General features: G+C 35.6%; 1 protein-coding gene across 2 annotated transcripts in view; it reads left to right on the top strand.

Annotated features, from left to right (window-relative positions):
* LOC6049763 (CUGBP Elav-like family member 2) overlaps positions 1-16,075 on the top strand; it is a 247,728-nt gene that overhangs the window by 196,702 nt on the left and 34,951 nt on the right. For both annotated transcript variants that reach the window (XM_038257897.1, XM_038257896.1), the window contains exons 5-6: positions 8,479-8,657; positions 14,669-14,972. In XM_038257897.1, the coding sequence (XP_038113825.1) occupies positions 8,479-8,657; positions 14,669-14,972 (483 nt within the window). The remainder of the gene's footprint in view (positions 1-8,478; positions 8,658-14,668; positions 14,973-16,075) is intronic.

The raw sequence follows: 16,075 nt of genomic DNA, 5'->3' as shown, positions 1-16,075 counted from the left end.
TTTTCGCTGTTCGATTATATAGTAATGCAATCTTAAAATTGAATTTACAGCTCTTAGAACAACTTTTGAGAAGAAAATCATGTAGTACGAGTGTTAACTTTTTGCCCTCTACTAAATTTACGCAATAAAAAAGATTTCGAAGAAAAAAATTTAAAAAAATTTCGTGTAAAATAATAGAGCATTAAAAGTTTACACACGATTAGCTAGAGTTTTTGCTCAAAAGTTGTTTTAAACGCTAGTATTTAACAAAACAGAATTCGCATACATAACCTCAAAGGAAGTAAATTTCAATCGACATACTTCGCTCTGTTCTGCTACTCAACACTAGGTGTCGCATGTCGTTTAGCTTATAAATGCCAATACATCAACATTATTTCTCTAATAAGTTTTGACACTTAAAAATTGATATTTTGTAAGTGATACTTAAGATTTATTATCTAAAAAATAGATAATAAAAATAAATTGGAAGAACAAAAATGCATTGAAAAATATAAAAATTTTGGTACAGGAATGATTTCAAAATTAATAATAATACATTTAAAGACATTTATTTGTGCTCAAAACGGAGTAATCTTCAGAGAAATATTAAAGTTAATGCCAATATAAATTAAAAGCAAGAAATTTTAATAAAATCACCGAAACACTCAAAAAAATATTCTGGCAAAAACTAAATAAAAACAGTATTTAATCCCAGAAGTCATAAAAAATCATATCTGATCGAAAAATTGCTAATAGAGACATATAAAAAATTAATAGAAAAGTCCATTAAACTTATTGTTGTGTGAAATTAAATTGCATGAAACTTGCCTTAATCAACAACCCGCCATCTAGTGGCCAATAGCGTAAAAATTACAAAAGTGTTTGATTTGGTGACAAAAAATATTTTATTTTGTCTGTTTCACTTTTAACACTTCACCAAGTTGTTTTAAATAAGTTTTTTTTATTTGCCAGCTGATTTTTTTGTTGTCAAGATAGGTTTAGTTTTATGTTGATAAAAATCTCCTTGACACGAAAAAATAAAAATTAAAAAAGAATCAAATAAGTGACACAGAAGGTCAACAGCTTAACAGCTTCTAGTCAAAATCTATATTTGATAAAACAATTCGCGATTAAAAGCTCAAAAATTCCGACAGATGGCGCAAAGCATCGAAGAATGTCGATTCAAATTTTCGCTGTTCGGTTACATAGGAATGCAAACATAAAATTGAATTTACAGCTCTTAGAACAACTTTTGAGAAAAAATTCAAGTAGTACGATTGTTAACTCTTTGCCCTCTATAAATTAACGCAATAAAAAAATTGGAAAAAAATAATTTTGAAAAAATAATATTGTTTAAAATGATAGAGCATCAAAAGTTAACAAAGTATCAGCTCGAATTTTTGCTCAAAAATTGTTGTGAACGCTGGAATTTAACAAAACAGAATTCGCATACATAACCTCAAAGGGCGGAAATTTCAATCGACATTCTTCGCTCTGTTCTGCTACTCAACACTAGGTGTCGCATGTCGTTTGGCTCTTGAACGGCAATTGTTAATAGAGATACCAGACAAAAAAAAACGAAAAAGAAAACGTCCATTTTACTCATAGTTGTTTGCAATAAAATCAGATTGCATGCAATCAGTCTTAAACAACACACCGCCATCTAGTGACCAATAGCTAGCTCACAATTTTTGTCAAAGAATATAAAAAATGTCTTGCGATAAATTGTAATTTACTTTGAATGTATCGCTTTTGAAGTGTCAAGTTTATCTAGCTTGTGGAGACGCTGATTTACTTTATTTTCATGTAAATTTTGGCGTCCTTTACAAATACACAAAAATCGTAAATCAAATTTGGCTGAAAGCTAGAAAAATACACCAAGATTGTTCGCAAAAATGTTGCTTACGATAGTCCCGCCACACGAGCCGGCATCATAAATCAACATTTGCCCAATGAAAGAACCTTCTGCTTTAATGCAAGACCCCCTCCCGCTCATGAGAGTAAAATGACCCTCATTCCCGGGGAGGCGAAAAACAACCACTTTCTATTCAGCGACACGACCGCCACACACACTTCAAAAAATAGCAACCTAGAAATGGTACCAAACTCGAGATGCAGAGCCTTAAAAAATCATAAAAGCTAATGCATATGAATTATGGGGTGTGCAAAAAAAAAGAAGGAAAAACTCTCCAACTACGGAAAATTCTTTATTTTTCGCCTCTCTCCTGCATGGGTAATTCTCCGCCAACTCACACAGCAGTTGCCCCGACCCCTCTTCGATTTGCGTGAAACTTTGTCCTAAGGGGTAACTTTTGTCCCTGATCACGAATCCGAGGTCCGTTTTTTGATATCTCGTGACGGAGGGGCGGTACGACCCCTTCCATTTTGAACATGCGAAAAAGAGGTGTTTTTCAATAATTTGCAGCCTGAAACGGTGATGAGATAGAAATTTGGTGTCAAAGGGACTTTTATGTAAAATTAGACGCCCGATTTGATGGCGTACTCAAAATTCCGAAAAAACGTATTTTTCATCGAAAAAAACACTAAAAAAGTTTTAAAAATTCTCCCATTTTCCGTTACTCGACTGTAAAAAATTTTGGAACATGTCATTGTATGGGAAATTTAATGTACTTTTCGAATCTACATTGTCCCAGAAGGGTCATTTTTTCATTTAGAACAAAATTTTTCATTTTAAAATTTCGTGTTTTTTCTAACTTTGCAGGGTTATTTTTTAGAGTGTAACAATGTTCTACAAAGTTGTAGAGCAGACAATTACAAAAGTTTTGATATATAGACATAAGGGGTTTGCTTATAAACATCACGAGTTATCGCGATTTTACGAAAAAAAGTTTTGAAAAAGTTGGTCGTCATCGATCATGGCCGTTCTTGGTCACCCGCGACAGACACGGACGACGAAACAAAGAGAAACGCAAAAAGTAACTTTTTCAAAACTTTTTTTCGTAAAATCGCGATAACTTGTGATGTTAATAAGCAAACCCCTTATGTCTATATATCAAAATTTTTGTAATTGTCTGCTCTACAACTTTGTAGAACATTGTTACACTCTAAAAAATAACCCTGCAAAGTTAGAAAAAACACGAAATTTTAAAATGAAAAATTTTGTTCTAAATGAAAAATGACCCTTCTGGGACAATGTAGATTCGAAAAGTACATTAAATTTCCCATAAAATGACATGTTCCAAAAATTTTACAGTCGAGTAACGGAAAATGGGAGAATTTTTAAAACTTTTTAGTGTTTTTTCGATGAAAATACGTTTATTCGAATTCTGAGTACGCCATCAAATCGGGCGTCTAATTTACATAAAAGTCCCTTTGACACCAAATTTCTATCTCATCACCGTTTTAGGCTGCAAATTATTGAAAAACACCTCTTTTTCGCATGTTCAAACATGGAAGGGTCGTACCGTCACGTCAAAAAACGGACCTCGGATTCGTGATCAGGGACAAAAGTTACCCCTTAGGACAAAGTTTCACGCAAATCGAAGAGGGGTCGGGGCAACTTTTCCCGATTTCGTGTGAGTTGGTAGAGAATTACCCGCATATGAATACACTCTCAAACCGCACACAAAACAGCCCCCCCTCGAACGACGACGATGACTTTTACAGGGTGCGGGGGGTGTCGCATGCTTTGGCATAATTTGCCCATAAATTTCAATATTGAGCCAAATTCGGCATCGCGGGAAGAGAAAAGCCAAGATGTGTGTACAACAACATGCGAGAGAATATGACACCCCAACAGTCCATGGGGACACCAGGTTTTTTTTTGCGGTTCCAGATGAAAATGTGGCTCACCGAAAGTGAGTGGCACTGTGAAAAAAAGTTTTCCCAACGGGATTCGAACCGGGCAGCTCCGGGTTGGAATTGAGTTGGCGGCGCCTTTACCATCTGAGCTATTCTGAAATTTTTAGATAGCGCACCAAACTTTTTTCAGTGCTTTTCGTGAAGCTAGAAAAAATGTCGAAAAAAGAAACAAACCATCTCTCCAGAGTGGGATGTTTGTTGTCGGAAGAATTTATCGCCATTTTCTGATAAAACGGCCAGAGACCAGAGAGTCCTTGAACGCGTGACAGACAGCCTCTGCATCTGGCGCACACAATAGACGGCAATGAACATGAACCAGAAGGCCCTCTCGCATGGAGTGGGTTGAGTGGGTGTATCTGCTTAAATTTATGGCTGCGAAAAAATGCCGGGAATTTTTGCATCAACTCAACTAAACTCCAGCGCAAGCCCCGAGTCCTTAAAGACGTGTTCAACACATTTGGGGGGTAATTTTATGCAAAGTACCTTCTCCATGAACTCAGCTGCCTCGTAGAAATTTTCGGCACAGAAGAGAACTCTATGCCCGGAGAAAATCACTTTATAATTAGTGTAATTTGAGAACAGCATCCGCTTCTTGTGTCGGTGTCGTTCTACCTGCGAGAAAGGAAAAAAGAAGGATCTACCTTGCGCGCGACACGATTGAGCGAATCCGGCCACCTGGGCTTTTTCCAACTTGGAGAGCTTAGGCAGAGGCAAGTTTCGTCGGTGTAATTAAATTCAACCGTTTGGCGTGTCGTTTTCCTTGTACGACGGTGTAATGGCACCGGGTAGAATGTTAATTTTTACTTGACGCTACTTTGTCGGTGGGACTGCGTTTAATGAAGATAGCAGCGATTAAAGCTCATTCATTTGGCATTTAAGAGACATTTGAGAAGCATTTTACTTGAAATGATTGAATTTGACCTACTCGCCGTTAGATGTCGTGATGTCTCAACTACGAAATTGTGTGCAAGTTAACTTTAGTTGCCTTCCCACCGAAGATGCATATTGCATGCAAGTGATTATTTGAAATGCACATTAATTCATTTTTAGTGATTTTTGAAATGAAAGAATCTGTACGGTTTGGAAAATCAACTTTTCTTTGTAATTTTTATTTGAATGAAACATTGTCCATGAATTCCATATGTCATAAGAAGGCATTTTGCATTATAATTCTTTTATACAAGTTTCTGTACAATTTTACGCTAGTCATACAAAATGGGCAAGTGAAAATTAAAAAAAGTATCTTGAGAAGAAATATTCTGATCGATTTGGTGTCTTCCGCAAAGTTGTAGGTTACGATTCTTTTTATTTGACTTTTTATCACTAAAAGTCGAAATCCATAAAAAAAGTTTTGATATTTTCAATATTGTTTCGTATGTTTTTAAAGACTGAAAATCGCATCGCAAAAAGCACTGCTACTGTTTAGAATATTACAAAATCTGTAACCAGAATTTTTCTTTTTTTTTGAAGAAAAAAAAACAGTGATTTGTAAACATAAAAATGTTAATACCGATTGTCAAACAAACTTTTGCTAATCATTTTCAGTTTCAAAAAAAAAATGATTTTCATTCGAAATTTACCATTTATTTTAGGCATTTTGGGCAGTATTTTGTCGAAAAAAAGATTTATTTTGTAATTTAAAAATATTTTTTGGTGAAAAATCAACACACTTTTTTTAATCTCATTTCTTACATATTTTTTAACTTTGTGAAATTTTGTGCTGTTTTCAATAAAAATAATTTCGAAATTTGACTATCAAAAGTATTCTTTTTAATAGACTATTATTATTTATTTTTGTCCTACGTTTAAAACTTACAGAAATTACTAAAATGCTAAATTAAACTGATGCTAATGATATTCGTACACAATTATAAACTAAATAAAATAGCTTTTGAATCCACCAAATGCTCTATAATCTAGACTTATGTCGATAGTCTGAGATCTGTTAATACTCCAAAAACATGTTTTTGGATTACGAAAAACTAAACCTTGCGATTTTTTTCTTTTCAAGAATTTTGAATTTCATAATGAAAATTTCATTTCAAAATGCAGTAGTAGATGTATGAAAAAAAAATTTCGGTTCGTAAGATAAATTTAACAAATGTTTGCAATGCAACTAACAAAGCCTTTAAAATTTTAAAAATGCGTTGTCGCTCTATCTTAACTCATCCAAACCGGTTTGAATTAGATTTTTTTTTACTAAAATTTTCAAACATTTTCTTTGAAGTTACGGCCTTACATAAAACTCGATATCGCAAGTCACAATATTTGAAGAAAAGAAGAACACATTAAACTGTGAAGGGTGAAGCATTTTCTATTTTAACTTGTATACAATTTGAAACTGTACGAACGCTACAAGAAACTTCAACTTGCATTCAATATCGCAAATATAAATTACGCCATCTAGTGGCGAATAGTTGAAAATGGTTTTGAAGGTAAATTTAAGACTAAATGAATCGAATCAAAATCTCGAAATCAATCAATCACAAAATTCAGCGTTTCTTCTAATTAATCAAGAGATTGTGAAAAATTAAGAAAATTCGACAAAACGTGCATAAATAAATACCAAAAGATTTGATTTCTAATTTTGATACAAAATGTCTTCCAAGTTCCAAGTCCTCTTCAATAAAACCATCAAATCATACGAGATGCTTTGCTCACTTTGTTTACTTCAACAAGCTTGCCAGTTTTCGTGTTGCCTCGGGTGCAATTTCTACGCTAATTGCCAATTAGAAGCGCATTAAAAGTTTGCTTTCTCGCGTCTAGATTTCCCACTCTCTAAGCTGATATTTTCGCCACCACAACCACGACTTCACTATCGGCATGTGTTGTTTAGGCTCTCCCTGATATAGTTAGCATTAAGGGGGCAACCTGTTTGCACATTTCCATCACCACGTGGAAAGAGAAGAGATGCGTTCTTTTGCACTTCTGAGAAGGAGCTTTTCCCGGAATGGTGATGCAACTTCATTCAGTCATTCATGTTGTGTTTGCTTTCTCTCTTCATAATGGTTAAAAGGATGGAATCGAAATGAATGTGGTTTTCCTCGGGGTTGCACTATTTAACCCTTGCGAGACAATTGCTCCGAAAAATAAAAATTTTCCAGCAAATCTCAAAATTGCATTCTTTTCAGTTGAACAACTCACCGTGTGACACTGCGGTTTCTGGGCTGGAAAATTCCAACTCTCGAAAGAAAAACCAAACCCGGAGGTTTTTTTCCCCTTCTGCTGCACATTCAAGTGGCAATGTGTTGAAGAGCGAGAGGCAAGGATTAAGTGCGCCTGAATGCATGCAACCCACTCGCAACCGGAATCCTCCCGGGGGGGAAGTGTAACGGGGCGAAGAGAGGTGGCAAAATGGGTTTCTTCCTGTTTCTGGTTCTTTGGCGTTTTTGTGTTGTTGTTGTTGAGAGAGCAGGTTGAAAACCCGACTCTTACAGATTCCCGGCCGCAAACCGACTGCTGCTTGAAAGTTTTTCCCCCTCGCTCGGAATTGCCACCACAAATGAAAATTCAAAATTGAGTGCTGCACTGCAATTTTGAGGCACAGAAACAACTTTGAACTCGATTTTGCTTGAAAAAATCGGGGAATAGAGAAAATGCCCCTATTCGCCACCAGATGTCGCGTTTTCTTGTTGGGTGCATTGCATGCAAGTTATTTTTTCTTAGGTTTGAACATTGCATACAAGTTGAAAGTTTAAATTTGCTCTACTCGCCGCTAGGTAACTAATTTGTGCATTTGAAAAGTATTCTAAAAAGCACTTTTATTTCTTTTTTTCAACACAAAATTTAAATTTTCCGTTTAACGGTGTCACAATCCTTAACTATTTGTAGATACCTTCATGGAACTCCCAAACCACTTCTAGCAACAGCAACAGCTACAGCAACATCAGTAGTAACTGCTTAGTAACGTTCTAAAATAGATGGCGCTCTCTGGAGAGGTCGCTTCGACGGAGTGAACGGGGACAATCTGCCGGCTTTAATCGAAAGGGAACGTAGGGGGTTGGACACTGCAAAAAATATATAGTAAAAAAAAGATGAATTTTAAATTTTGATTTGTTTTTCTAAGCACTTCTGTTACTATAATAGAAAAAAAAAACTAGTTAATGTTTTTAAACATGAATTTGACAAATTTTCAGAGTGAATTTTACTGAATACAAGTGTTTACAAGGATTCCTGGTTAGGTCGGGTTCGGTTACTTGCATGTTTCGTCCTTGCCGTTGCCATAGTCGTCCGGATTACCAAAGGATAGTCTCGTCCTCGAAGAAAAGGAATTTATTTCTAGGGCTGCGTCGCCATCCTCGTCATCAGCTAACATCCGGTGAACCTGGCAAAAAATAAACTAGAGAAAAGATCTCTCGAGGGCTTTGCAAGCTTTTCACCGTTAAAATTGGTGTCCTTCAACGTTTCACTTGCCGGAATCTGGTGGGATTTTGCTCGAGTGCTGGCACTTTTAGAACTAGCTGTCTCTATTCGCAACTAGATGGCGTGGCGTCGTTGTTCAGGAATTGCATGCAAGCTTGATATTTATGTTTGCCTACTTGCCACTAGATGTCACCTCTATTAAAATTTACTTTTATGCCTATAACTTTTGACAAGTTTTACCAAATTTAAAATTTCAAGTGATTTTTAAACTGTTTGAAATTTTTTAACAATTTTCCTTTTTTAATCTCTTTCCAGAGCGCAAGCTATTCGTCGGGATGCTGAGTAAAAAGTACAACGAGAACGACGTCCGGCAGCTGTTCTCCGGCCACGGCTCGATCGAGGAGTGCACCGTGCTGCGGGACCCGTCCGGCCAGAGCAAGGGCTGCGCGTTCGTGACGTTCGCCACGAAGCAGGCCGCCATCGGGGCGATAAAGGTGAGTGTTTGTGTTTTCGTGAGCTAGGTTAGGGTCTGCCCCCCTCTTAAAGACGCCTTTGATTTATGACGCGCGCCTTAACCTTTATTTTTTCCTGTAATTTCTCACGACCAACAACAACAACAAACTCGATGATTTGGCCCTTCCGGGAAGTGCGTGCCGATAAGTGCTCCGTCTTTCTTTGGAGGGTAATTCCGATGGCGCTTTAGCACCCTATCGCATTTGCGATTCAAATCAGCTCAAATTGGTTCGGAATTTTACGACGACGATCCCGGGGTCGGGCGAGGGTTTTGATTAATAAATCATCGGGGCAATCGTCCCGTCTGGGCTCGAATCAGTGAATCTGGCTGCTAATTGGTGTGGCGTTGACAATTTCAACTACATTTCCTTTCGTTTGTATTTGGGAAGTCACATTTTGGAGGGGTTTTCAACTTCAAATTTGATCACAGTTTGAAATTTTTCCACTCGCCACTAGATGGCGGAGTTCTAAAGTTAGTGCATCGCATGCAAGCTCGTGTTCTTTGATACGATTCAGCATTTTTAATTGCATACAAGTTAAAAAAAAGTATCGTCTATTCGCCACTAGATTTTACCTTAGAAATAAAAAAATTAAGCTATTTCAAAATGTGACTCCCCTTCCTTCGCTTCGATGTCATCAAGAACAAAATTACAGCTTTTTGTGGCACTCCCAGCTTATTTTTTGTTAAGCCCGAAGGGATTTCGATAATTGACTCTTTCACAGCCACTTTGGCTTTAGATCCTCATTTGGGAAAGAGAGGGCAGGGGGAGGTTCATAAAATAAACATTTAAAAAGGGTCACCCCTTCAATAATATGTGTGAGTTGGGGAAGGGGGATAGTTTCCCAACCCTGTCGGGAGGTGATTTATGACAGAACATAATGTACATTGCGATTGTTGTTCTTATTGGAGGGGGTAAAGAGGGGTGAAATAATATTTATTTATCGCTTCAGTGGATTTATTGGATAAAATTATTGGGGAGAGGGGGAGGGAAAATGGATGGTATACGAGGTGCTAAATTGCGTTTCTGATAATATAGTAATTGCGAGTGGATTATCACTCATGATTATTTGTTTTGTGCTTTATGAGCATCGTTGAGAATTTTGGTTTGTTCTGCTGGCGAATTTTCAAGCAAATTTCAAATCTGTTGAGAGAGACATCTAGTAGCGGCTAGTGAACTTGTATTCAATTTAGTTTGAGGAACTGACTTGCATGCAACAACACAATCATGAAACTGCGCCATCTGGTAGTGAATAGCGATATTTTCGTTTCGGCTTGTTATCGTACATTTCGAATGTCATAGACATGAATAAAAAGGTTTTCTTCGATCATTTTCAAACAAAACAAGACAAGGTTCGAAGAAAGTCATTACTGAAATCTTATTAGGCATCAAAGTCCGACAAATAAACATCGAGTGTAATCAAAAGTTGTCAGTAATGATCAATTTTCCGAACCTAACAAGACAAAATCGCTAAAAAAAATCGCAGGAAAGTCATTATTTCGCCATTTGGAAAACTTGTCTCATTTTCAAGTACACGAACTCGAGACAAAATCCGTGTAATCCTCTACCATCTTAAGGATCCACCCGCCTGCACAGTGGACACAAAATAAAACAAGGAAAAAATCGTCCTCGTCCCCTTAATGATATGCAAAACATCAATAACAATGAAAATCGTTTATGGTTCCTCACCACCGCTAGTTTATCGACGACCATCAGTCGCGCGCGCGACTCTTGACGACCGAACTCGATTTCCATCCAAAACCCATCGAGACATATTCAACAGCAAAGCGATTGTTATTATTTTTTATTGGTGTTTGTTGCTGCTGCTCCTCCACCTCGGAAAGTTTTCGCCGTCGTCAGAGTTTCTGCTGGGAATCGTTTGTTATGATTATTTGTTATTGCTGTTTTTTTCGGTCGAGAAAAAAAAAAGAATCGAAAAAAAGTTCGAAAAGCACGTCAACCGCACAAATATATTCACAGTAAATTCGCGAAAATGTAATTTTTATTTTTATGAAAATGTAGTCATTAGCGGGCGCCCGCGACGAATGTCTGGGGAACTTTGGCGGTGGGGTCGGAAAACAGCCACAAAAACAACAATAACGATAAAAGTGTGTTTGTGAATTTTTGGGGCAGGATCTGTGGCGAAGAAGTGGGTGGGAGGTCCTTTTTCGAGCTTGCTTGATTATTTCTGATCGTTGTCTCATCGCCACGTGATGATGGGTCTCGCGAGAAACAATTAACCAAATGGGTTGCAATTGTGGAGGGGTTTTGGGTGCGGAGTTTTCTGAAGTTAGATAGAGAGACTTTTTTAGATTAAAGATTGGAGATTTAATTACGAAAATTGTGCTAGCTTAGGTACTTTGAGTTGAAACGTTAAGAAATAATCATAGAAATTCCTTATCTCTGCTTTTGTAGACCCAAATTTGCTTTCACGAGCACTGTTAACTGGAAACATTTCCTACTCACCACTAGATGGCGTAATATTGTAGTAGGTGACTTGCATACAAGTTAGTTTTCTCTTGTATCCAACTAAAGGTCGGGATACGAGAAGATTAATTGACTTGTCTTATTCATGAAAAAGTAACAAATAAATTTTAAAAAAATCTCGATTTTCAAAAAAAGGTGCGTGATAAATTCCAAATAAAATATTTTAGTTTTTGTTTATTTTAATATAATCAGTTAAATTCTGTTTAAATATTTTAAATTTGACAAAAACATTGAAACGTTGAACTCCATTTTTTAGAGGATCTTGGGTTTATTGATTCTATTTGTTTTAGGTAACTTTGCCAATGGCTTTAAAAAATCTCAAAAGAAGTGGAAAATTATGAAAAACAGCAAATATATATAATTTATATTTTTAAAGGTTGTAAAATAGGCCAAAAACTACCAACATAATACAAACACTAAAAAGATAAATGCGAATAATAAAACTACATAAAAATGAATGAAAAAAAACTGCAACAAGTGAAGTAAAGTTAATCGAAGACCCAAAATTGCCCAAAAAGGACCTCTTGGTCATGGGAAAAATAAAAACTTGTGAGTAATAATTTTGACAGTAGCTGTGTCATTGGTTCACCCAATTGGCAGCTGGTCCATACAAAAATGGTGCATAAATATTAGAAAATCTGTATCTTTTCAAAGAATTTAATGATCGGTTTGGTGTCTTGAGCAAAGTTGTAGGTATTAATGAAGACGATCCAGAAAAAATAGGTACGTGGAAAAAAATATTCTTAATTTTTTTTTAATTAACTTTTTCACAAAAAGATAATTCCTTGAAATCAATATTTAAATTTTTGATATTATTAATATGTTTTTGGGGACAAAAACCTCAACTTCCAAGCTTTAGAAAAGATTGGACAAAAAATATTTTGCCGAGCTATGATTTTTTTGAAGAAAATATGTTTCTTTGAAAAATAGAAATTTCAACCGAATATTTTTTAATTTCACTTTTAATTTATTTTCAAATCTTATGCATGTAATGCAATTGAAAAGTAGTTCATTTTCAAATGAAAAAAATCCAGTTTTTCGTTTTTTTTTAAATAGTGTTCATGATTGTCCACATTTTGTTTTTCGAGAAGTTTAGAAAATGTACAACAAAATTTAAAAAAAAGGAATATTACGCTCTTTTAAAATGTCAGAGCTAATTTAAAAAAAAATTAAGTATTTTTTAAAATTATTGAATTTATTGAATTATTATTGAAAAAAAGCTAAAATAAGGGATTTCAATCCACTTTTTGGACCACAGATCGAAAACAGACGTGAAGCTTTAAGAATATATATTATTAATGATTAACTTTCTGAATATTTGCGACATTAGCATAACGGTTATGCTTTATCAAGCATTCTTTGATTCTATTCTTTATTTTTTAATGTAGGTTTTGATTTGTTATTTTTGTTGTTTTTCAAGTATTTTTGTTTTTGCTTTAAGTGGTCATTATTTGAAGCTTAAGCCCTATTGAATAGATAATATTTCTATGCCCCGATCCCTTTAAAACAACAAACATGAACTTTTAGTTTTCAAATATCATGCAGGGAAATTCTCAACTCTGAATAAAACACATTTTTTTAAGATTTAGTCAAACTTTGAAGAAATGTTGACGTTTTTTTAAAACTGATATTACACTCAGCAAATTTTCGTTTGCAAATTTGTCAATATATAGTTTTTAAAGTAGAAAATTTCTACCATAAAAACATAAAAAAAAATCCTTTTTGATAGCTTCCTTGTTCGTCAAAACGTTTGCCGCAAATTTTTTTTTTGTTGTAAAAATTGTGTATGGATAAAGTTTCCTGTAGTGAAATATCAACTTAATATTAAATGTTATTTCGTTTATTTTTTGTAGTTTTTCTGTCATTTTTGTATTTTTTTCATTCCCAAAATAAACCAAGAAGAAAGTTTTTGTAGCTTATACCATAATATAATAGAACAAACAATTCTTTGTTTGAACGATCATTTGTTTAACTTGGCTCGACTAGTCCAATCCTATAATTATTTTCCTTTTTTTTAACTTAAAAATTCCGAGCGAAAATTTATTTATACAACCTGCTTCCAAAGCATTTTTAAATTACATTTCGTTACAGGATCAAGAAACTGAAAATATGAAAAAGATTAAAATGTTTAACTAAAATAAACCTACGTTTAATTTCGCTAGTAAACTAGTAAACATTTTGTATCCAACTTTAGTTCGGATACAAGAGAAAGCAAACTTGCACGCAATTCGTTTATCTTAAAATGCTGCCATCTAGTGTTGAGTAGCGAATGTTTGCAGTTATGAGTGATTTAAAGAGGAAATAAGATAATTTGAATGACGCCTTTATAAAATGAGTATTTCTCTTCATTTAAACTAAAAGTTTAAATTTTTTCGTGGTTTAATCTCCTGTGTTTAATCCGAAATGTATGTTCTTCAACACCAAATCTACCACCACCATTTATTATCTCACTCAACCATCCGTTATGATCGCACCAGTGACGTCGACTTCGTAATGGCTTTCAGCCCAGACAGACATTTACCATTTCACGCAACTGTACTATTATTTATTTTGTTATTAATTTAATGGATTCCGACTGGAAGCCATTTCCGAGAACAAATCGCTTTTTGTTCCTCTCTTTTTTTTTTTTGCTAGATTTTTAGTCAATCCAAAAAACAGAGCGAGAACTAAAAACGCGCGAAAATCCATAAATTTCCACCCGGAAAAGTGGCGCAAAATTTGAGTGATAGTGAAATTTTTGGGCGCGCGCACCAATTTGCGAAATTGATTTTGATAATTGAAACTGGGTAGTGCTGCTGCCGACGGAACAAAGATTTTTCCAGGGAAGCGTTTAATTCCACTCTCAGGGGGAAGTGAGAAAAAAACAATTAACAGTGCCAAAGTGGTGCGCGGAAGGAAATTAAGAGTAAATTGAATATTTACGCCAAACCCGCGTCATTTTGATGAAGGGGTGGTGGTGGTGATGGTGAGTGTTTTTCCATCCGAAAGAGTGGGAAAACTGGCGGAAAATGGATGTTAATTTCTGGCTGGGATTTTCACCGCAAGAAAGTTTTGAAATTTTATTCAAATATTTTTTTAATTTCAAAAAAATATTGAAAAACAAGTATTATTAAAAAAATTACAAGAATAAATTTTTCAAACAATTTTTTACAGTGCACCTGTACTTTACTGTTGTAGTTGCACATTTTTATGTCCGCAAAGGGAGCGTGCGTAATGAAATGATAATCGGGGCGCTTAAAATTGGGAGCTTATGTCTCCCAAACCTCATGCAAAAAAAAAAATGGATCCCTCGAGAGGGGAAGAGGCCACCCTCTGATCATGTTTGGATGACCTGCGGGTTCTCCTCTCACTGTGTTTGCTTTTGGAAAGAGGGGCGGATTACCGGGATTAATCATTTTTGAGAGGCTCAGAGGTTGAACGAGTAAATTTGTTTACTCATCGAATTGGGCAGTGTTGCCAGAATTCTCAAATTTAAATAATTTTTCCCTTCTCTTTTCCCCCCTCAGGCCCTTCACCAGAGCAAAACGATGGAGGGCTGCTCGGCGCCGCTGGTGGTCAAGTTTGCGGACACGCAAAAGGACAAGGACGCCAAGCGGATGCAGCAGATGCAGTCGAACCTGTGGAACATTGCCGGGATTAACCAGCCCATCACGCAGTCGGTGACGCCGCTGACGGCGCCCGCCGCCGGCCACCATCCGAACCCACCGCAGCAGCAGACGCCGTTCCTGGCGGCCGACGCCATCTCGCCGGCGAGCCTGACCCTGCTGCAGCAGCTGCAGGCGGTGGCCCAGCAGCAGCAGTTCCTGCAAGGTGAGTGAATTTTTGGAGAAAAAAAACCTTTAAAAAATCCGTTCTTTTCACTGAAAATAACTTCTAATGTCTACATTTCCCTAATCGCCACTAGATGTCAGGCTGTCAAAATAGATGACTTGCATGCAAGTTTGTTTTCCTCGTTTGCAAGCCGGTCGTCAAAATTGGTAACGTGGAATATTTGAATGGCTGGGAAAGCCATTGTAAATAAAATGAAATTAGTTTTTTAATCATTCTTATTTATTATATGACTATTATGAATTTTGTGTGAGTTATTCAGCAAAAATCCTATGTGAAATATTCACAAGTACTCTTAGTTTGACGCGTTGTTAACGGATTTTTGGTACCTTTTTTCTTTTGATTTTTTTGACAGAATAATTAAGGTGAAAAGGAGAGCCTGCCTCAATTCATTTGCCGAATGAATGATTTTTGGCCAAGTTAGGTCATTTCCAGTGTTGCCATGCTGTCATTTTTTTAATAAATGGTTTGATAAAAAATACGTCGGATTTTTTTTTGGAAAAATGACTAATTCACAAAGATGGACATTTATTTCTGAATTTCCTCATTTTTTTTGTTTTTAATGTTTTTATCCGCAAAATATTCAAAAAAATAATTATAATTGAAATCTACTATGTACCCTTGAAACATGATAATTCACCTATAGAAGTATAATCGTTTAAAAATTATCAAAGTGTTTATTGAAAAAAATATGAAATGAGAATTGAGTTATAAGAGCGTTTTTAAAGTTTTGCGTGAAGTAAGCCCATTGAAAATTATGTTTTAAATTGGATTGATGATAATTTTTAATAGATTACGTTCCCACAAAGTAATAAAATGTTTGAAGGGCTGACTTCACGCCCAGTTACTCTAATTACTATAAAACTTCACTCCTATAAATCGAGCAATTCTAAATTTGTTAGAACATAAACAAATCATGCAAAAGATGAGGGCAATGTTACTTACACCTCATTTTCGCAGGGCTTACTCCACTCACAACCATAGAAATGCAATTTATTTTTAGAGATTTTCTTTTATTTGGCATTTTTTTTTTGAATATTCAAAATTTCTGCTAAAATATTTGGAAGGTTTTTAATAAATTCTCT

Source organism: Culex quinquefasciatus, chromosome 2, assembly GCF_015732765.1.
Source record: "Culex quinquefasciatus strain JHB chromosome 2, VPISU_Cqui_1.0_pri_paternal, whole genome shotgun sequence".
In the NCBI taxonomy this organism is placed as follows: Eukaryota; Metazoa; Arthropoda; class Insecta; order Diptera; family Culicidae; genus Culex; species Culex quinquefasciatus.
This window is presented reverse-complemented; position numbering and strand designations above follow the sequence as displayed.